The sequence below is a fragment of the Erigeron canadensis genome, chromosome 2 (genome assembly GCF_010389155.1).
Source record: "Erigeron canadensis isolate Cc75 chromosome 2, C_canadensis_v1, whole genome shotgun sequence".
NCBI classification, from domain to species: Eukaryota; Viridiplantae; Streptophyta; class Magnoliopsida; order Asterales; family Asteraceae; genus Erigeron; species Erigeron canadensis.
In genome coordinates, this window is record NC_057762.1 from 5457542 (window position 1) to 5479810 (window position 22269).

General features: G+C 33.2%; 1 protein-coding gene across 1 annotated transcript; it reads right to left on the minus strand.

Annotated features, from left to right (window-relative positions):
- Positions 1–197: 197 nt before the first annotated feature.
- LOC122589103 (disease resistance protein Roq1-like) lies at positions 198–7956 on the minus strand. The gene is made up of 4 exons (XM_043761347.1): positions 7438–7956; positions 1514–2621; positions 1130–1405; positions 198–901 (listed from the first exon to the last, which is right to left on the minus strand). Exons 1-4 carry the CDS (start codon positions 7914–7916, stop codon positions 428–430), a joined length of 2337 nt encoding a protein of 778 aa, XP_043617282.1. The 5' UTR covers positions 7917–7956; the 3' UTR covers positions 198–427.
- Between the last annotated feature and the right edge of the window lie 14313 nt (positions 7957–22269).

Genomic DNA, 22269 nt, shown 5'->3' on the forward strand with positions numbered 1-22269 from the left:
TCTTAATCAATTTGATTTATACATACATATATCGCAAGATCAAATCACCAAAATAATTCACAATCAACCAACTTGAAAATCAAAATCAACACAAATAATTCACAAACAAAGCCCACTTGGATCATCCAAAATCAACAAAATTCGAGACACCAAGCCAACCCATTTAAATACGAATAAAATCCACAAAATCTTGGAAGAAATCAAGCACCTATTTGATACATTCATCTTTTAGAATAATAATAGCCTAAAGCCAATCGTTTGGTTGATTCAAAAACAACCTTAAATCAAATAGGTGCACAATCGACAAAGTATATAAACATAAATAAGAATGCTTGAATGTAAAAAATCGTGAAACTTATACTGTAAAAATCAAGAAACCACACAACTAGGCGTCAAAATCACATCAAAAGTTTGACTAAATGTGGTTTCAATTGCCATGTCCACCAACTGAGATCAACCATCTTCTTTTTAATAGTTGAAAGTTGCATTCAAAGTTGATTAGATGATCACAACCAGTGAGACTTATCGAAGCAAGATTGGTGCAGTACCTTCCGATTGATGAGGGTAAAACTTCAATTCCACTGTGATCCAAATTAAGATGCATCAAGCTATCCATGGGTACGTGGATCTCCGGGAACGTTTGAAGACGAGAGCAATTGGAGAGTATAAGGATTTCTAGTTTGCACATATTAACAATGGGTGGAAACATCTCAAGCTTGTCACAACCATTTAAATCCAAGTAAACAAGTTCTTCAAGATATCCAATTGAGGAATCCATATTTATCAAACTGCTACAACCAGATAGCACCAATCTTTCAAGATGCTCAAGTCCTCTAAGATCTGGTATGGTGGTCAGGTTCTTTGAACTACTGACATCAAGTAACTTCAAAACTGGAAATTTCTGTTGCATAAAAAGTACAAGGAAAAATTACCAACATATTTCTTAAACCGTTCCTACTCTCGAGATTATTCCATTTAGTCACTTTACTTCTTAAGGGTTAATCCCTCTGCTGCTATTGACCTCATAAAGAAGTTGTACCAAACCCAACTGCACTTAGTATATCAATGACAATTCAGAATCTACTTCCTTTTGTATTGTATATATATATATATATATATATATTAGTACCTTATAACCCTCCCACAGTTCTTTTAGCAAGCTGTTTTGCAGTATTAGACTAACAAGATTTCTTGGCTGGAAGTTTGCCGGCAATGAACTAGCAGGATAACATTTCCAAGAAATCCATCTCAACATATGTGAGAGATATAGAGGCTCTTGAACAGTTCTTGTGAACTTTTGATGGACATAAAGTGACCTGAGATTCTTCATGTTTGATACAACTTTTTGAAGATTTGGTGGGGCCTCATAGTCCGGGGCATGTAATGCTAAAATCTCTCTATTTTCCTGCAAGAACACACAAAATTGTGTCAGGATTTATAGTGAGTGTTCTGTTGCTGGTGTGTGTGTGTGTATAACTTAGTACATATCTATCAAAGCTAAGTTAAACTTTACCGTTGTTTCATTCCGAACACACATGTTGTCAATATCTTCATCTCGCCAAATTCTGCTATGATTTTCAGGATTGTGAGGGTGTGCGCCATGTACTATGTGGTGAGCCATGTCATGTATAAGGTCATGCATATCAAACCTTTCATTTGAAGTAGTAATGAGAGCCCTTTGTTTCAACTCCTTTACTCCTATAACAGGGTGCAAACCACAGGCGTCAAGTATCACCATTGCCTCATCTTTTGGCCATTGCCTAAAGAAACATGCAATATCTAGGAACAAATCTTGTTGCTGGGGTTTAAGTCCGTCATAGCTGATTCTTAGTACTTTTAAAATGTCATCCTCTGGGATATCTTTTAATCTGTTCAAAGCACTCCTCCACTCACTTATATCTTTATCGCATAGAGACAAACCCAAAACTTCAAGGGCTAATGGGAGGCCGTGAGCATAATGAGTCACCTCTTGTGAGAGCTCATCAATTTCCTCATAATCTTCCATGTGTATACACTTCCGAAGTGCATGCCTTCTGAACAGCCAATCAGCTTCAACTTTGTTCAACAGGCTGATATTGTATGTTGCGTTGACTTTGTGAGCATTAAGCAAATGTTCATTTCTAGTTGTGATTATTATTCGGCTTCCGGGACCAAACCAGTCATGTGATCCAGCTAAAGCCTGTAGTTGGCGAATGTCGTCGACATCATCAAGAACAAGTAAAACTTTTTCTATATGACGAAATCTACCTCCTATCTGGTCTTTCCCATCTTTAACACTCTGTACTTTAATTTTCTTTTTCAAAACAGCCGAAAGAATTTGTTTTTGTAATTTTTTCAAACCGTGTCTTTTTTCTTCTTCCCTAATACTTTCAACAAGGCAAATAGCATTAAACTTGGAAGAAATATCTGTATAAACAGAAGATGCAAGAGTAGTCTTGCCACCACCCCCAATGCCCCATATTCCAACCATGCACACACCATCTGACCCGATTTTTAACATTGATTTCAGATCGTCCATACGACTCTCTATTCCGATCAGATTTTTCTGTGCATTTGAATCTAAAGGTTTCAATCCTTGTGAAACTATGTGAACAATTTCTTGGATGCCAACTGCTTGATGCCTACATATCATCATTAATAAATAAAAGAAAATTAGCATATGCTTTGTTAGAAGTTTACTTTCATTCAAACTAGTGGGTTTTACTAAATTAATTAGTGGTTCTTTAGTGATAATCGTACCATTTGTTTGGATGTTTTTACCACAACATTGCATTACTAACTTGTACAGTCTGCTACATATATTGTACCTAATGGTAGATTTTTTTTAGAACGGCATTCTAATCTACTCCTACTCCTAAATTACACGCATGCCTGGGATGAAACCCAGGACTCTCAAAAAATCCCTATTAATCCACCCCACAAATGTGGGAAATGGGACTCGAACCCAGGTCGACCCCCAAGGTCAAAGACCCTACCAATGGGTACCTAATGGTAGATTAATTTAAAAGAATGGTACTAATATCGTTTCTTTACCTCTCTGTTTCAACTGCTTTCTATTTTCAAGTACAATTACTTCTGTCGGTTTAGATTTTGAATTTGGGATCATTGAAACCCTAACTTTTGGAGGAAATCAATTTTTCGGATTACAAGCCCTAATCGAGAATGAATTATGTCTAATAAGTGAAGAACATCATTAATAAGAGGTATGGTACCAAGGAAATAGAAACAAACACAGGGGAGTCAGCCAATTGCGATGTAAGTGATCTGAATAATGTAGATAAAGTTGTTAATGATGCAGAGAAGGATAACATGAATAAGATGAATGATACAACTAATGATAATGTTAAGGATGTTACTAGTGATAATGTGAATGTGGAACAGATATCTTATGCTAATGCTGTTAAGAAAACCAACATAATGGAACAAAACAGACTTAAATTCATACCCACAGTTCTAAATGTGATTGGTAATGAGGTTGTGATTTTTGATGAAGAGTTAGTATGGGAAGTAAAAAGTGGGAATTGACATTGTGCGCGTATCTAGTGGGATATAGGATGATTCTGCAAGAATGATAAAATACCTGTTTGCAAATTTTCTAACATACCTATGGAAGCTTGGAGCGTAGAGGGGCTTAGCGCAATTGACATTGTTGGAGTCCCAATAACAATGGACGATATGTCTGCCTATTGTATGCAAATCTGGTATTGGAAGGACTGAATTTGCAAGAATTTTGGTTGAAATGGATGCTAAAAGGGATTTCAAAGAAAAAGTTGAAATACAATATAGAGATAAAGAGAATAGGGTAAAGGGTACAAAAATACTCAAGGTTGGTTATGACTGGAAGCCAGAAGTGTGTACCCATTGTAAAGTGTTTGGGCATGAATTTATAAGGTGTACCAAGAGGGAAAGGAGAGCAGAACAAGAAAAAAGATATAAAAGATGAGCAAATAAAGATAAATCCCGATGGTAAAGGGGAAAATGGACAACAAAACCAGTGGAATGTAGTAAGGAATAAAAGGTGGAAGTATAATAGACAAGATGGAAGCAAATGGATTCCTAAACAGCCACATCACTTTAATAGGAAAAAGGAGGTGGAGAACAACAAAGGAAAGGCTAGTCAGGGTGAGTATGACCAAGAATTCCCAGAATTAAATAAGAAAGGTTATGCTAATGCTTCTGGGCAGCTACAGAATGCCAGGGAAACTAGTAATAGAATTGATGTTTTAGAAGATGGAGTTAAGGAAGAAGGAAATCTAATAGAGCAGGGAGAAAGTTTTGTTGTAGATAGTTTCTTAAATAAGAAGTTAAGGCCAAGTAATGAGGAAATGTCCGACTGGAATGAGATCATCGTGAGCTCACATGTCATCAAACAGGAGGTTTCTTAATTTTTCTAAAGAAATGGTATTTTTTAGCAAGACGTAGGAAGAAATTGAGCTGTGGCACCTAAAATATGGCTCACCTCAATATAAAAGGTCTCCAATTGCTGAAAAACAAGAAGATGGTCCCCGACTTTCCCACAATCCTCTCTCTAAACGGTGTTTGTGAAGGATGCATCACCGGAAAACAATCAAAAATAGCATTTCCAGTAGGCAAATCAAGGCAGCAGCTATCTTGTTGCAGCTGATTCACGCTGATCTCTGTGGCACCAAGAGGGTCGTTATCCGGAAACAGGTATTTTCTTCTGCTCACAGATGATTTTAGTAAAATGAGTTGGGTGTACTTTATGCCACAAAAGTCCAAGACTTTTGAGTACTTTAAGCAGTTCAAGGTGCTGGTCAAGAAACAAAGTGACCAATTTTTAAAGGTGCTTAGAAGAGACCTTGATGGTGAGTTTTTCTCTGAAGAAATTCATAAGTTTTGTGATCAACAAGGGATAAAAAGAGAGTTCACAACCCATACTAACGAAATGGCGCGGCTTAAGCGACAAGTTGTATGGTAGTCGAGACGGCCCGTTATGATCAAATCCAAAGGTCTTTCTAACAGGTTCTCGGAAGAAGATGTTGCTACAGCTATTTATCTTCTAAATATCTCACATTTTCACCTACAATGGCATTTTGGGATCGTACACCATATTAAGCATGGTGTGGCAACAAACCATCAGTTTTATGACTTTTTGGCTGTATTTGTATGCTTCAGGTACATATGGAAAGCATAAATTGGAAGATAAATCAAAATGTTTGTATTTTTTGGGTATTGTACACAATCTAATGCATACAAGCTATATGATCCATAAGTGAACAGTTTAAAGTGAGTAGGGATGTGGTGTTTGATGAAAGGGAAAGTTGGAAAAGGGGGGAAGATACTCACCGTGTGCTCGGGTTCAAATAGAAGAAGAACTGCACCAGAAGATTCGCCATCAGTAATTACACCAGTACATCAACTTCACAAAACTCAACACCAAGAAAGTCAAGTACAAGTGTACAACTGGGTCAGATTCAGATTTCTTGTCAGAGGACTCCACCCCTATAAGCCTCTTGATGATGTTAATGATGCAACATCCCCGATTATTTTGTTTGCTGGTGCTCCAATATCAACGAAATAAGCAATGGAAAAGAAAGGGTGGCGGTTAGCAATGGAAGATGAGTTACAATTTTATTTTAATTTTTTGAAAGGTGGATGAGTTACATGCTATAAAGAAAAATCAAAATTGGGAGCTTATTGAACTGCCTCAAGGAAAAACAGCAATTGGCCTGAAATGGATTAAGTTTTTGACAGATGGAAGTATCCAGCAACACAAGGCATGACTTGTTGTAAAGGGATATACCCAACAACAAGGAATAGACTACAAGGAAATGTTTTCTCCGGTTTGACACCATTAGGATTATTTTGCCACTTGCAGCTCAAAAGCAATGGACAGTTTTTCACAAGCTCTTGGTGAGTCTTTATGTGGATGACATGAATTACACAAGCTCTTCCTTCTGTCTTGTGTCCCAATTCAAAAAATCAATGATGAATATGTTTGACGGGACAGACTTGGGAGAGCTACACTACTTTTTAGGTTTGGAAATTGTGCAAACAAAAGCAGGAATTTTTTTTGTCAAAGAAGAAGTATGTTGAAGACACTTTGAAATAGTTTCAGATGGTTGGATGCAACATGCAAGACAGCAGTCACGCCAATGCATATTTGATGAAAAACTACAATTAAAGATGGTACAGGAATTGCAGCCGGAAGCTTGTACAGGAGCTTAATTGGGAGATTACTTTATCTATCCCATTCTCGTCCTGTTATAAGTTTTATGCACATCATTTTGGTGCAGCAAAGAGGATTCTTTGCTACTTGGCAGGTAAAAGGAATTTGGTATATGGTTTCGTAAAACAGAGGATCTAAATCTCAAAGAAAATTCAAGTGATAGTGACTGGGCTGGTTCTGTGGAGGATATAGGAAGCGCTTCTGGATGTTGTATTATTATCGAATCATCAGCAAATTCGTGGAGCTCTAAAAAACAGGCAACTGCTGCCTTGTCTTCAACTGAGGCAGAATATGTCGTGGCTACAACTCCAGCCTGTCAAGCTGTGTGGTTAAGAAGGATCGTGTGTAATTTGGGAGAAGAACAAGTTGAATTTATTTTTTTATTTTTTTTGTGACAACAAATCTGCAGTTATGCTTGCAAAGAATCCAGTGTATCATAGTCATAGTCACTCATACTAACACATTGAAATCAATCATCACTTTAAACGGGAATTGATGTCAAAATGAGAAGTGATAGAGTTGCAGAACCGATCGAAGAACAATTTGCTGATCTAATGATGAAAAGTTTTCAACAGCTAAAGCATGAAGACTTTTGTTCACAACTAGGAGTGTCCAAGTTTGAATGAAAGGAGATTGTTAGAAGTATACTCCAATTCAGACTAGTGACTGTTACTAAAATAAAAGCTAGAGTGATTAGCTAAATAATTATGGTTATTTTCGACTGTTCAAAACTAGTTATGTTAACCACTTGGTCTTAGATCAAGTGGCCACCCGAGGCCCTCTTTGGGGGTTCTGTGGGAGGGGATGTTGGCTTGAAGACCAGGGATCGAATCTCAATTCTCCATGGTTTCGGGCATTTACCTCTTCAGACGCGTGCGACCATATTATCGCATCCTTGGTCTCCAGGGGTGCCTTCGGGTTCCAACCGCTAGCATACTGCCCGCTAGTTATGTTATTTATTATCAGTACCTATGTGGTAACCGATGGTCTCATAACCTGTGGAAGACAGTATTAAGAGTTACTTTATATGGTTAACACGTTTGTATTGCCATTAGAGATATAGGTCAAAGGTTGAATCCTCACTTTTTTCTACTTTTATATAAAACCTGAAGTCAGACTCTCTACCTTAGTTACTCTCATACGGTATTGGGACGTAAAAGATGGAATTAAGTGCCTATCTTGAAGCTTCATTTTGTATTAGTACTAAGCATGAGAAAATGAAAAAACGGTAAACAAGTCAAACATACCCGTTAGCCATTTCCTTTGGTTCCCAACCGGCAATCCCAGTTGCATCAATTAGTGCTTTTCTCCATGATTCAATCTGGCTGCTATGTTTTGAATCCAATTTCGATATGTCTTGTGCGAATTTGCCTTCTGGGTCCTTGACATCCGATGTGGTGACATTAAAGAATATAGGCATAACGATCATGTCTCCCTTTCTCCAGCGTTCCATGATATGTTCAAGTTCACGCAAACACCAAGACGAATCCGCGTAGTTTGTGGAGAATACAACAAGGGCAATCTGTGATTCTTCAATCGCCTTCATGAGAGATGGATTGATGGCATCACCCCGAGGAAGAGTTTTGTCGTCTTTGTAAGCATAAATTCCTCTCTGTGTAAGAAATGCGTACAGAAAATCCACGTAAGTCTTGCGGGTGTCTTTACCTCTGAAACTCAAAAAAACATCATATTTTAATGAACCAAAAGGAGGAGATGATGATGCCATTGGCCTTCTTTTTTTCCTTTTTTTTTTGGAGCTGTTTCTAGCTAAAGTAGTAAAATAAAAACATATATAGATTTAGAGCTTTCAGCTAAATAAGGCCTCTTATTATAGTAGCTCCTTCTTCCCCACTATTCATTAGTTTTCTCTCTCTAAGAACATCCCAAGAACACCCCCCTCCTTATACTACTCATTTCTTCACCACTTCTTCACTATTCATTCACTATTTATTATTTCTTTTTTTTTACACATATTTATAATTAAAACATATTTTATTATAATTAAAACACATTACATTACTTAAAAATAAAAGATACTACAATAATAAAAAATACAGTACTGGAAAAAAACAAGAAATACATAATAATGATACGGTTACTCTTCGTCGTTTTTGATTGACATTTTTCCGATTCCACGGTGAACCGTTTCATTGGCCCACCATTTGTCGTGTTCTGAACATTTCACTTCCCATGTTGATTTGCCTTCACCGCAGTTGACGTGGAACGATTCTGCCCAAGTGCATTGGTCGGTCAATGTGTGACCAGCCTTAAAAACATGATTGATTGCCCTCTTCACAATTTTGCTCTGCGCCTGCAGATAATACAAATATGTCTCTTCGTGTTTCGAGACCGTGCGACCTGGTGCTTCTATTTCCTGAACTTGTTGGTCGCATAGGTGTCTCTTCTTCCGTAGGTAAAGCAGTTCCCCAGAGAGTTTATTTTGAAGGAGCGTGTCCTCTTTGACATGTTCCAAGATTTGTGCTTTCATCTCCTCTTCGGTGAAACGAGGTCGGTGAATGTTCTTTTTTGATGTTGATGATGATGATGATGATGATGATGATGATGAAGCCATTTGGAATGGTAAGTGAGTTAGCAGATGAAACAAGTTTGAAGATTGATAATGTGATAATCTAATGAAGCCTTTTGGGTTGGTATTTATACATGAAACAAGTAGGTAGCCGTTAAGGGACTTTAAACGAAAATTTTAGAATTTTTTAAGGACTATAAATGTAAATATATTTTTGGCCGTTGGAGGGACTGTAAATGTAAATATTTTGAATTTTGAACGTTGGAGGAGCGTCTGTGACTTCAGCTATAAATATTGTCTCACTACCAGATAGTTCATTTCAAAACTCACACTTTAATACATTTGCAATGGCTTCTTCATCAAATGCCCCTAACCTAAAACCAAAAATGACTGTTGACCAAGTGAATGACAGTATCATGGCTGATATCCTCGACCACGAAATGTGCAAGGACAACCTTATTGAAATTGGTCTAAAACTTCAAGCGAAAAAGAAATGGTGTGCAGAACAAATCAAGTATATATAAACAGGGCATTGCACTGAGCTTGAGTGTCAATACTTTACTTATTTGCAGGGAAAGTTTGACAAGATTAAAGAAGCTGTGGAAGAAATTGCTTGTGCAGTCATGACCCTGGATGAGTCCATCAACATGGCCAGAGCAGTTTATGCCCAAAAGAAATAAGTAGGCTGTTTTAATGTTGTGTTGTACGTTTTTCTTTATTTCCGTTCTTTATTTCAGATTGAGTCCACACACTTCTAGACATTGTGAATGGAATAGTTTGTGAAAAATGGTTTATGGTATGGTTTGATAAAGATAAAATGGTTTGTAAGGGATATGAAGTTGTGTATTTGAAATGGTAATGTGGAAGGGGTATAAATAGAAAAAGAAAAAAAAATTAAAAAAAAAGGCATAGGAGCCGTTGGTTTTTGAAAATTAAACTTGGAATTTTTTTTTTTTTTAATGAAGCAACGGTACAAACGGCCCCACCAAGCCTCAACGCCGCGCGGCTAAAAGTGGAAGGAAGGAGACGAACGCGGCCTTGGACGCCGCCGTGCTACTAGCGGCGTGGAGCCGCCGCGCGTCAGACGCCACCAAAAGGCAGTATAAGGATCGACCTTAGGACATTATATAAGGTGACGTCAAACAACTTGCAATATTGAGTTGACTTTTTTTTATTGAACGTAATTACAAATTTACAATGGAACCCCAATCCTCCTAAATTATTATCCTAAAAATCCTCCTAATTAATAGTATTGTGAGACATGGAAAATTAGGGGGTGAGATTAGGAAAAAAAATTAGTGGATTCCATGTGTTGACAAGTGAATATATTAGGAGGATTTTTAGGAGGATTGGTTAGGAGTATTTATCATTTTCCTTAGTGAAAAACCACAAAAAGGTCAACAACAACTCATTGTATGATATTTTATAAGGGATGATATATCTACAACAATTATTAGCCATCCACAAAAATATATGTTTTACGCAGTTGTAAACTGTGCAACAAAACATATACGGAGTACTTTTGTTGTAGATGGCTAATATTTGTTGTAGATTTATCATTTCCCTATTTTTTTAAATCTTAATTAATTATTTGGTATGCATAGTAATCCATTTACGTTTTCTATTCTTCATTCATTTGATTTATTGAATGGGATACAACCAACTCTACTTAGGTGGGTTGGCCGGTTAGGAGTATCTTCTAAATCCATTATGTGAATCCCTGAGCTTTTTCTAAGGTCTCAGGTTTGAGTCTTAGGTTACTCATCTCAAGGTATTTTTCATGAGAAAGGAGTTGCAGGTCCAGCATATCGCTGGTTAAATTGTCTTCAGCACGTCTAAATTGAAACTAACTTTACAAAGAAAATAATAATGAAATAATAATAATTTAATGGATACATATAAATTTATGGGTTGAATTCATAACAAACCATCAAAACTCTATCCAAGTAGCTAAATTTAACCGTTAGATCAACAATGGGTTAAGATTAAAAAGCAAACTTAGACATGGAAGGCCGGTCTTCTTCATTGTCAGATGTAATCACCATCGTCATCTTTGGTGGTCTCTTCATTTCCGATCACGACACTCCGATTAATTACTCCAGTCAAAAAGACAAGCTAAAAAATAAAAAATCAAAAACGAATCTTTTCTCCCTTTTTCTTTAAGTTACATTCGCTCTGGATCTCTACCTTTATATATAGATAGGACCCTTATTTTGAAGACTAATTTCTTTTTAAGAACTGTGAGAACTCCGGAATTATGTATTGGATCACATGTGTTTTTTTTTGTTCATTCACATGTAAAACGTCATAAAAATATATGGCGCATAAAATATTTTTTTCAAAGCCTTATATATAGTAGTTTGTTTACATGTGAACGAAAACATGACCCTATTTTTACAAGTTCACAAAAAACTACTTTTAGGGTTTCTTAAAAGAGTTTCTTTGATAACATATAATTTTATATTATTTCACATATGAATAAACAAAAAAAACATGTGATCCAATACATAATTTAAAAATTATCATGTTTTTGTATAAAAAATGGTTCTCAAAAGAAAGGAAAATCTCTTTCTTGGATATTGTAAAATATGTATTAAAGTAAAGGAAAATACTAAACAAAGCTCTTAAGGCTTCACTTAAAGTGCATAAAAAGATTGTACATTTTCATATTAAAAGCCTACTCTTGAATTTTATGGTAAGTGTATAACTAATTAATGTACCTTAACAAAAGCCTTCAGGGCTTCGTTAAGCAAAACCCTAAAGTAAAACATATATGACAAAATCTTGACCTTTAAGTTATGGTTAACTTGATGCTCGAAAATCATGGTGCATCAATTGCTTGGTGAATCTTCGTGCATCAAATTAACCATGATCTAAAGATAAAGATTTTGTCTTATTTGTTTTACTTTAGTACTTGTTTTACAATACCCAACTCCTATATATATATATACACACTAGTCCTAATACCCATACAATGTATAACTATATAGATTGTACATGAAGAAATTCGAATATGCCTCATACATGACTCATGAGTATGAAATAAATTGTAGTTAAAGAAACTGATGATCGAAGCTAACTTATAAAAAACAATATTGATAAATATAACATATAACTAGTTAGGATAAGGGCCTCTGGCCCGTTCCGTAACCACCTGAAAACGAAATTGATTAGCCGGAGAAGTCGTCAGAGAAGATTCGACGGTGTTAGTGTCTTAGTGATTACCAGTCAAGCTTGATTTGGATTGACCAATCAAATATGATTAGAAAATGTCGCTGGAGTAATTCACCGGAGTAATTCGCCGGAGTAACCAATCAAGCTTGATTAGACAATGTTGTCGCAGTAATTCACCGGAATAACCAATCATGTTTGATTGGATTTTGATGGTGGTTGATCCAAGGGCATAGATTAGTCCCTTAGTTTTCATTATTTTTGAAGGATTTATGTGAATACAACACTAGATATAGATGTTAAGATTATTAATATATTTTATAATTATCTTTCTGAACAGTATTATTATTATATTATTGTAAGTTGCTTATGAAACTTTTTTATATATATAGAATAAATGTTGTCCATTTTATATAAGACGAGATAAAAAATCATCCCTTGTGGCAAGATGTCTTTTACAGTCTCCTCGCTGCCGGATTAGATGTTGTCTTTTACTACGATACTTGTTACTCTATGGCTCAACTTGTTACCATTAGATAATCTTTGCTTGTTATGCAGTAAACATAGGAAACCACGAGAACAAATGACAAATTAATCCATGAGTAAGATTCCTAGCTTTTATCGTATCAAAACATAACATATTTCTGGATTTGATTTAAAGAAAAGTCTGATTCCTGATCCATATTTCGTTTTTATGCTTCATTAAATAAACGGCACCTTAATTTGTTGGTAGTTTGTAAAGACGAATTGATTTATACACCACCAATTTTTGACGATATACCACTAACTATATTTTACAGGGTTGTAACGTAAAACATAATAAATCGCATTTCGTGTATCACCAAAATCTACAGATATAGAAGCCCGTCTTACTTTCTAAATCTTATGTGTTGTTTATTAAAGTTTAATGCGAATGCATATATGACAATATTCTCTTTCCGTCTTTAGTCGTCCTTTAATGACCCGATGTCCTTTCTTCTAATTATCTATACACAAGGCATTATTTTCACATACATAAAAATGTATGCATTTAATATAATTATATAATGCATATATTTTTGTGTATGATAAAATGTGTGATATCTTGATATTTTTTTAAAAGAATGTGAACATGACGATCATGTTATATTTGGATTAATCACCCAAACAGATTTAAACTGACAATTTGGTAGGGACACTTTGACTTCGTGTGTCTTTGACACCAGCCATCGTTTGCGGAGAAGGAATAACATTTGTCTCAGTTGGCATGCTCGAGATCAAGTTCGAACCTGAGAGCCCTAAGTCACTCTGATAGACCCATTAGCATTATTTATGGGGACGATACCAATGAGCTAAAACCCACTCGAATTGTGTATTTAACATTACCTATCCTATGCTCATGTAATGGATTAGTTTGCTATTTTGCTAACAGAATTAATAATAGTCTATTGAATTTTTGGCTCAAAAAGTGCACAAAATATAGTGTGCTTGCATAACAACATAAGAATAGTTTAATTACCTGATCGATGATCCACCTAGCTCAACCTTAACAACATATAATATTCATACTTAGAGGGCAAAATTCGGATTGCAAGTGAAACGACACCTACTACAAAACCTATTAGCCAACCCCGGGTTAGCTCAACGGGTGTTGGCCATAATGGAAAGTAGTCGGTGTCATCTCACCTGCGATCCGAGTTTACCCTCTTAAAGCTTCTTCTATTTCTTGACTCACATGTATCCGTATTTGCGAGCATAAATACAAGTGTGTTGTATATGACAAGACATATATGTAAGTGATGTTGTATGGGTGAGGTCGTGTGGATGAGATATAGAGATATTAGATATATATATAGGCCTATATTTTCCCACACAAGGCTCACTATTTATAGACCTATTTTTGCTATGTCCACTTTTCTCTTTTCTTTTTATTTTTTAGAATAAGGTTAGTTAATTTCTCTTTCCACATGGATAGGTGGGAAGTCCTCTTGTGTAGACATAGAATTACAAGTATACATAGTCCAAATAAAAGACTTTTCTTCCTTTTTATGCTTTCACACACATATGAGAGAGATATTCATATTAATTTGTATTAAGAAGCAAAAAGAAAAATAAATAAATAAAACCATGTAACAATTTTAAGTTGTTTATCGTTTTATGATTGGTAATAAGCTTGTCGCAGTGTAGCCTGATTATTGGTTGTGAGCTTTGATTATTTATTTATTTTTTTCATTTTTATTTGTTTTAAAAAAAAATTATGGATTATGTTATCGATAAATAAAATTTCCATCTTAGCATGCGTTTTAGATTTCTTAAAATTAATTATGAAAATGATTGTTATAACTTACTTTGGTATATGACATTATGCATGTATCATAAGAATTATGCAAATTACTACTATAAGCATGCATGCTTTAATTATTGTGTTTGTTTAGAGGCCTAAGGAGGTTACACGTTTGATAGAAGCGATCATTATTATGTTTTGATAGAGTAAATGTGTTTGTATATATTTAGATTTTACATCTTGTTAAGATATGTTTGTATGTATTTTAAGGTCTATATTTGCCTACCAATTTTAAGAAATATTACCATACCATCACAAACGATTAGCTTAGTGTGGACAAAAGTGATGTGAGAAATTAAATATGAAATTTCACAACTAAACTTTTAAAATTTTAAAATTTCACACATTTTAGTATGGATAAATTTTCTACACAATTTTTAGTTTGATATATTATTACATGTATGAAATCATGACAAATTTTTATTGTTTGTTTACGCTAATTAAAATTGTTGATAATTGCAATATTGTTTTTAAAAAGTTCTGTCTTTGTTAGATTTAACCATCTATGTATGACGACGCATGGACTACTCATCTTTTTTAGGTTCAACCATCTTAAGTATGACAACACACTTAAGTGTATGATAAATTTCTATATATTTTTAGGTGTATTTTTTTTTTTTGAAGCTAATAATAATTACTTATATATACAATATTTATAAGAGTGAGATTCTAATTAAATATAATTTTACACATTTTTTAAGTGTGACAGAATTTTATAAATTTTTCACGATTAATAAAGGCATGGATAATTATCATATTTTTTGTAGTGTCACGAAAGTGTTATTATTATTCTTAGCGATTCAAAATTTTAGGATTCTTAGTTGTAATATAGATGTACAAATTTTAAATGTGTCAAAATAAAAAATTTAGTTTTATTGTTTTGTACAACTACATTTTTTAATCATGACATTATATAGATATTATTTAATTTGTAATTAAAATTACTAATTAGAAGTTATAAAAGTGGTTTAAACTGATTGTACAACATACATAAATACGTTATAACAAATTAGTTTAATTGTTTTATACAACTATATTTTTTAAGCATGACATTATATAGATATTATTTAATTTGTAACTAAGGTTACTAATTAGAAGCTATAAAAGTGGTTTTTTAAGGTCTATATTTGCCTACCAAATTTTAAGAAATATTACCATACCACCACAAACGATTAGTTTGGTGGGGACAAAAGTGATGTGAGAAATTAAATATGAAATTTCACAGCTAAAATTTTAATAATTTCACACATTTTAGTATGGATAAATTTTTTACACAATTTTTAGTTTAATATATTATTACATGTATGAAATCATGACAAATTTTTATTGTTTGTTTATGCTAATTAAAATTGTGGATAATTGCAATATTGTTTTTAAAAAGTTCTGACTTTGTTAGGTTTAACCATCTATGTATGACGACGCATGGACCACTCATCTTCGTTAGGTTCAACCATCTTAAGTATGACAACACACTTAAGTGTATGATAAATTTTTATATATTTTTAGGTGTGTATTTGTTTTTCTTTTTTTTTTTGGAGCTAATAATAATTACTTATATATACAATATTTATAAGAGTGAGATTTTAATTAAATATAATTTTACACATTTTTTAAGTGTGACAGAATTTTATAAATTTTTCACGATTAATAAAGACATGGATAATTATCATATTTTTTGTAGTGTCACGAAAGTGTTATTATTATTCTTAGCGATTCAAAATTTTAAGATTCTTAGTTGTTATATAGATGTACAAATTTTAAATTTGTCAAAATAACAAATTAGTTTAATTGTTTTATACAACTACATTTTTTAATCATGACATTATATAGATATTATTTAATTTGTAATTAAGGTTACTAATTAGAAGTTATAAAAGTGGTTTTAACTGATTGTACAACATACATAAATACGTTATAACAAATTAGTTTAATTGTTTTATACAACTACATTTTTTAAGCATGACATTATACAGATATTATTTAATTTGTAATTTAGGTTACTAATTAGAAGTTATAAAAGTTGTTTTAACTAAGGGAAAATGATTTATGATGTCAACATCATCTTTGTTGGATGCAGGGCCGGCCCTGGTCATGGGCGGGCTGGGCGACAGCCCGGAGCGGCAACCAGTAGGGGGCAGAAAATTTTTGGAGTCTATCAATACTAGATCTGAATATGTGTTCGAATTGACAGTGGTTATTTACAGATTTTAGATGATCAATATAATTAAACTATGTTTTTATATTGAAATTTGAAAGAAGTAAGTTTTATCTAGTTATGAAGAAGTTGAGTATAAAAATAAAACTTACGATTTGTGCTTCAATGGAGTTTTTTGTGGGATGGGTTTGTGTGAATACTGAATTATGAAAGAAGAAAGATACTGTACACTAGATTTTTTTTTTTCAGTATTTTTTCTAAAGCCCCTTATAATAATCTAGATTACATTTCAGTTCCTAAAGTATTATGTGGGTCTTTTTAAGGAAAAATGTACCTCTTGACTACCTTATATTTTCAAAATTTAATCAAGTAGGTGTTTAGTTTACGAATATACGAAGTATAATTATTTTTTTTTTGACTAGTTTTATGTTTAAATTTAAAATGGTTTTTCTAGAATGAGATTCTAAAAACTCAATTAGTTATATTTAATTGTTTTTTTCATACTTATGTGTAATTCAGAGACTAAAAGGTGTGGTAGAATATAAATATAAATTTTAATAAAGAAAATACAACTCTTCAATTTATATTTATATAAAGGTAGTTAATTATCCAAAAGAGCTAAGAAAGGTATTTTGTTTTTGTTGAAAGCATTACAAATTATATAGATTCCAAAGAACCCTATCTATTGAAAGTAGTCTAAATAATATCGACTATTATAATTTGATTAATGTAGTTATTACTTTAAGTTCTCACAATAAATCATTTTTTATGATGAGTATTATTATAACTTTTAATTCATAGTTTATTTCTTCAACTTATAGATCTGTAACATTTTATTTGTTTAGTAAGAAGTGACCTCCACAACTTGATAATCCTATAAGCTCTTAGGTCGTTTGATTACAAAATATAGGGGGCAATTTTTGGCTATTTAGCCCTGAGCATCGAATAACTCAGGACCGGCACTGGTTGGATGATGTTGTTCTTACAAACTCACTTAAATCAATTTTTACACATGTCAAAAAACCCCCCATGATCTTAATGGTTTGTGAGAGCAACATCACCCAACCAAAATAATGTTAATATCATCTAAGTTATCCCCTTTTAACTAATTGTACAACATGGTTATACATTGTTAAAAATGGCTTATAGAAAGTGTGGAGTTTTGATACTATACAAATTTATATGTGGATACTAATACTTAATTTATCACATTACACTTATTTTTAATTTGACACACATTTAAGAGTGAATGTATGTATAATAATAAAATTGCTTATATCTTTGACTTATTTACCGTAGTGTGACCAAATAATGTTACTAAAAACTTGTAAGAAGTGATCAACGTACAGGTGCAGTACTCTTGAACCTCAAGGTGAAAAGTTCAAGCGGAATAGTTGAGGATGAGGTGAATAGGTGATACTTTCTTGAGTTGATTTATTTTCTCGTAGAATTGCTAAATAGCGAAAAAGAATTAAGATGTATGGGCCTATGGCCCAATTGATGTTGGGCCAAATGTGTATAATGTAAAAAAAAAATTTAATAATAAGGTCCAACCCATGAGCTGAAATTACAAATAATTTAACCACATACAAATGAACTAATTAATTGTGCACAAGATATTGGTCTGCATTTCGGATTTCAATTCGAAGATACGTCGCTTGCAACATTTTCTGTTAACTTTCTATTTTCGTGTTTATTCTACATGATAATGTTTTCAAAAGTTCGGCGATGACATTGAGAGAGCACAACATATGATTCGTGTACGTTGCACAATTCTATATAAAGTCACATTTTAGAACCTATCGAGTCTTTTGCTTACCTATATTTAATATGGTCTTTGGGTATGTTTGGTACAAAAGTTTGAAACTGGGGCTGTAGTTTTTATATCCTTGTCTGGGCATGAATGTGTACATTTCTTCTCCCCATATTCCGCCTTTCCATATATAAAAATAATCTTATTAGTTGTTCGTATATTTGTTGCCATATATAATCTCTCTTTACATACTAAAAGAGGGTAACTTAGTTTTGTAGAAATGTTGTGTTGTCAAGCATATAGGCTAGCCACATTGGATCTATGACATCATGAGTGATGAAATTCGTGTGTATTTAGGGGTGTGTTTGGTATGTGGGAAATTAATATAATAATTAGATGATTTAAAAAAAAAAAGCTGGAGGTGGATTGGGCGGGATATAAGGAGGATTAATTTTGAAATTGAAGATGGTATTTTGGATATATGTTAAATATATATAATATATATGTTCTGACAGTATTTGCAGAAGAGAGAGAATGTGACTCTTCCTATATACACTTTTCTTATGTTTTCAAGATCAAACTCACAATTCAATAATGCAAACTAGATATCTTTCTCTTTCTTTTTTTAAATTTTCTGCATACACTTTTTCTATTATTTTGTTTCAGGAACAGATCTTGATTACGATGGTGAATTTTACTTTGAAGTTTGAAGATTAGAGAGAATATAAAGGAGTGGATGTGTTGTGTAGTTTAAAGTTCTGGTACTCACTACCTCTCGAGATCTTTTTCTTAATAATCAAAGCTTTTATTCATGTATCCAATTGCATTATGATTTAGAAATAAAGGGATTCGCAACTGGAAGATGATGATGAAGCAGAAAAGGTATATGAGTTTCTAACAAAGAAAGAAAACAAGATTTTAATTTTAGGTTTATAAAATTATGTGGGTTTTTAATGGTTTTGACTTGTGTGGGTTTCTTTTATAATGTTATTTTGATAAGAAGCATTAAAGTAACAACACATAGTTTTTATGCAGGATATGTGTTGTCCATGTGTTTGACGTTATGTCTCAAAGAGGTATATTTACATACTTTGATTGAATCGGGTCACCATCATATATATTCAAATTCTGAAATTGAAAACTATATATACACTAATTTTTTTTTTTGTTTATGTTCTTGCTTTTTGTTTTGCAGGTGTAATAAAAGTAATTTTTTTATAACATAAGATATTGGTAAGTTAACTAATCATCTACATATTGGTTAGTTAATTAATCAATTCCTAAAAGCTTTGTTGGTAATATGAAACTTCAAAAAGAGGTTGCATCTTTGTAAAGAGAAACTATGATTAAAATTCAAGACTGGCTGTGTGAGATATGATGGTTGTCTCTTTTTGATTGGCTATGATGATGTGTTTACATTCAAAACAAGTTTGAGGTTATGTGTTCCTTGGCATGGCACTTGAGATGCAGCCATGTTGAACCATTACTCTTACTTCAACATGTCTGAGCCTATCTAATCTTCGTACCCAGAATGGTATATTCATACAAAAGTTGTTTGCTTGGTTGTTCTCGGGTGGCAAAAGGGTGTTTTGCTACTGTCACGGCTGCTATTTGGGCTGTTTTCATAATTTAGTTGATGGGTCATGTGGGTTGCAATGCTGATGATTAAGTTGCCTACTAGAAACATTTACTTATGGGTTGGGTATAATGGTTGAGAAGTATAGAGTTATCAATTCAAGTTGTAGGGTCTTTCCATTACAGTATTAGCTACTGGTTTTGAAATGCGTACACTTTAAACTAGAGCTATATAATTTGTATATAAGTGTTTTCGTTTTCAAATTTCCCAGGTAATGTGGAGCATTGGTTAATTTTTGACATTCTGGTGAGCCATATAATGTGTATATATGTGTCCCTTAGTTTATATTTGAAACATATGCATTTTTTTATGAAGAGATGAATCTAATACAAGTGTGTCATCAGAAGTAAAGGATAAACAGATTTGATCAAATATGAGCATGAAAGGTTTGAACTTTGGCTTCAAGTTATTATGCATTCTTTTCTTTTTGTGGTACCAATTTTTGGAATGATATATGGATTTGTTTGTGGTATCTCTACAAGTTAAGGTTTTGAAGTGTCTTTAATGTGCAGTTTTAATAATAAGCTAATATGATCATGTTGATGGAGATTTATTTCATGTTGATGATCATGATCTCACAAACTTTGTTATTTTATAAATTTAGTAACATACATAATATAACTAGACAAGTTGTGTATAGATTACAATTTTGCTATACTTACCTTTTCATATGATAGAGGTTTATTTTGGTATATTTTGAAGCAGAAGAACATGGCTGTATAAACTTGAAGATGATGTTATCGATGAATTCGTGCTTAGAAAGTCAATCTTGCGATGGTTAGTTGAAGTTTTTCTTCTTTTTTTGGATTTTGTTTTTATATTCTGAACTTCTTTTTGGCAGCCAGATTTTAATTTAAACTGTTTGAATCTGCCATTTTAAGTATCGGTTGAGAACAGGGACATGAATCAGATGAAGGTGTATGTGATTATAATTTGTTTTGTAACTTAATCAAAAAAGACAGTAGTTTTGATTTTAGTCTTAGTTCTTAAAGATTTTAAAGATTTCTATAGGTTTGATGACACCACACGGTTTTTATTTTCAGACGGGTGAATTAACGAGTGATGACTTTAAAGGCTTCAAAGAAATAAAGCATCTTGAGAAATGATTATGATGATTGAAAGGTATACATTATTCCAGCTACATAGTCGTGTCATCAATACTTATGTTTTAGAAATGGTTTTTTGAATTAGTAGATAAAGTCTACTGTGTTTTGAATTCCATAATACTAATATAAGTAGTCATCATTGTTATAGTTCACATTTTGATATTTAAATGATGGGATTTATGCAGGAAAGAGTTGAAAAAGAAAATGAAATCTTATGTTGGGCATGGCTTGGCAGAAATTACAATACGAGAAGAATACGGGAAGTCGATAAGTAGACAACCACCAGTTTTGTGACTATTGGTGTTAACTTTCTATGTTCTGCTGTAGTTCATGTTATTTTCAATATATTCCATATGCTGAGCTGGAGTCGACAAGCACCAGGTTAGTATATTACAAAGACCACATGGTCAGTAATGTGATCTCATTTGTGTTTTTTTTTTATCCAGATTCCGATGGTAAACTTAGCAAGATCCATGTGATGTTCCATCTTACTTATAGGAAAAGGTGTTGGCTGATAATGCTTATTTATATCTTGGTTTTGTAGTTATGATGCACTGGAAAGCATAAGTATGGGGAGGAGATGAAACAGCGCTCAAACAATGCTGGTCATAATGTAATATTTCCTGGAACATTGTTCAACTGTAGCTCAATTTAGATAATTAGGTTTGTAGCCGTAGCCACTGATATGAAAATGGTTATTCAAAATCGAATATTTGACCCCTAAATAATCACATATGCAAAAGTGGAATCTGTTTACCTGAACACTAAAAATAGGTTGTTAAGTTGCAGTAAAGATTATCTCTCTAAAGGGTCATTCAGGATCGTTCGTTGTGGAAGCAATTGCTGATTGTTTTCTGAGCGATAATTGTAGTCTTTTGGAATAAAGTTGATTTGGTAGTTTGTAGTCTTTATTTATAGAACTTGGTAATGAGTAAAGTGGAAGCAATTGCTGATTGTTTGTGGCCCGTATTCTTTTTTAGTCAAGTGAGGGTGTCTTTCTCCATAATCAAGTGTATAGTTTCTGCTAATGCCTAGCATCTAATACATTTTATTTTGTCTTTGGTTCTCAAAAATTTGTCCCAAACTCAATACAAAAAATTAAGGGTTGCTGATGGAGGGCCATGGAGAAGGTTATGTGCATTGCCTACTATTTGGGTATATCCTTTACATTATGATTCAAATCAGTGTGAATTTTGACTCAGTTTTTCTTTTGTATTATTACTAGCGCCTCAAAGACAATGGTAGAAAAGAAGGGAGCCTTCAATTGAAGGTAAGGTTTCATTTGTAAGTAATAATTTTGCTTCAACATGATGTGGTTAAGAAAAGCCTTGTGCAATTGACGTATTCTGATGCTTCTAAACAAGAACATAAGCCTCCTTAAATGAAAAAAAGAGGTTATAGGTTTTTA

What these genes read in the sequence shown, in the direction of transcription:
- LOC122589103 (XM_043761347.1), bottom strand. Translation starts at nt 7,916, where the DNA reads ATGGCATCATCATCTCCTCCTTTTGGTTCATTAAAATATGATGTTTTT. An exon ending in GTGTTCGGAATGAAACAACG is followed by an intron (nt 1,406 to 1,513) that starts GTAAAGTTTAAC and finishes GTGTTCTTGCAG; the next exon opens with GAAAATAGAGAGATTTTAGC. An exon ending in AACTGTGGGAGGGTTATAAG is followed by an intron (nt 902 to 1,129) that starts GTACTAATATAT and finishes TTTATGCAACAG; the next exon opens with AAATTTCCAGTTTTGAAGTT.